Source organism: Pygoscelis adeliae, unplaced genomic scaffold, assembly GCF_000699105.1.
Source record: "Pygoscelis adeliae isolate BGI_AS28 unplaced genomic scaffold, ASM69910v1 Scaffold760, whole genome shotgun sequence".
NCBI classification, from domain to species: domain Eukaryota; kingdom Metazoa; phylum Chordata; class Aves; order Sphenisciformes; family Spheniscidae; genus Pygoscelis; species Pygoscelis adeliae.
The window spans coordinates 173,280-174,053 of NW_008823868.1; the positions used below are offsets into that span (position 1 = coordinate 173,280).

General features: G+C 61.6%; 1 protein-coding gene across 1 annotated transcript in view; it reads left to right on the plus strand.

The window, feature by feature from the left end:
• RNF214 (ring finger protein 214) overlaps positions 1-774 on the plus strand; it is an 8,915-nt gene that overhangs the window by 5,702 nt on the left and 2,439 nt on the right. Inside the window, 1 exon segment of the mRNA XM_009333023.1 lies at positions 107-628. Coding sequence (XP_009331298.1) covers positions 107-628 — 522 coding nt within the window.

Genomic DNA, 774 nt, shown 5'->3' on the forward strand with positions numbered 1-774 from the left:
GGTTCAGCCCACCTCCTGTCTGGCTGGGGAGGAAGGCGCGCAGCTTTGCTTTCAGACGGGCTTATTCTAACCAGCCTTTACTTCTCCCCCTGTTTTTCTTTCTCAGATAGATCTCATGCTGACGGCATTCCAGCCCAACCCCTCCCTTACGCCCAGGCTCCCCTTTCCCATCGGACCAGTTCCCGTTCCCATGGTCATGCCGAGCGCTGATCCTCGGGCACTCTCCTTTCCTCTCCTGAACCCTGCGATCTCCAGGCCCAACCAGCCTTCCCCGCCGCTGCCCGCTTCCCAGGGAAGAAACAGCCCCGTAGTGGCATCGCTTATTGGCACGCACAGCCCTCATGTGACTCCCGCTGCCTCCATCCCTCCTCCGCCAGGCCTGGGAGGAGTTAACGTCACTCCAGAGTTTCACAGGCTGCAGCCGGCCGATAAGCTGGAGAAGCTGCTGGAGAAGTTGTTGACTCGGTTTCCACAGTGCAACAAGTAAGCATCTCGCGTTGTCCTTCCCGGAGGGTGAAGACTCGCGTGCGGGTAAGGGGAAGGGGAGCTCCGCTCGGCGCTTGCGGGGGTCTGGAGGAAGTGAGGGAAGCCCGAAGGCGAGGAGCAAAGGCTGGGGGCTCTCTGCCAGGTTTGCCATAGCACTGGGAGTGAGAAACGTTGGGAGCTTTGTCTAAAGGACAGCGGCGATGCCTGGGCGCAGCCGAGAGCACCCTACGGGCAGCACTGCCTCAGGCGAGCCCTTCAGCCTCCGCAGTGCTGGCTGTGCGACGCCCC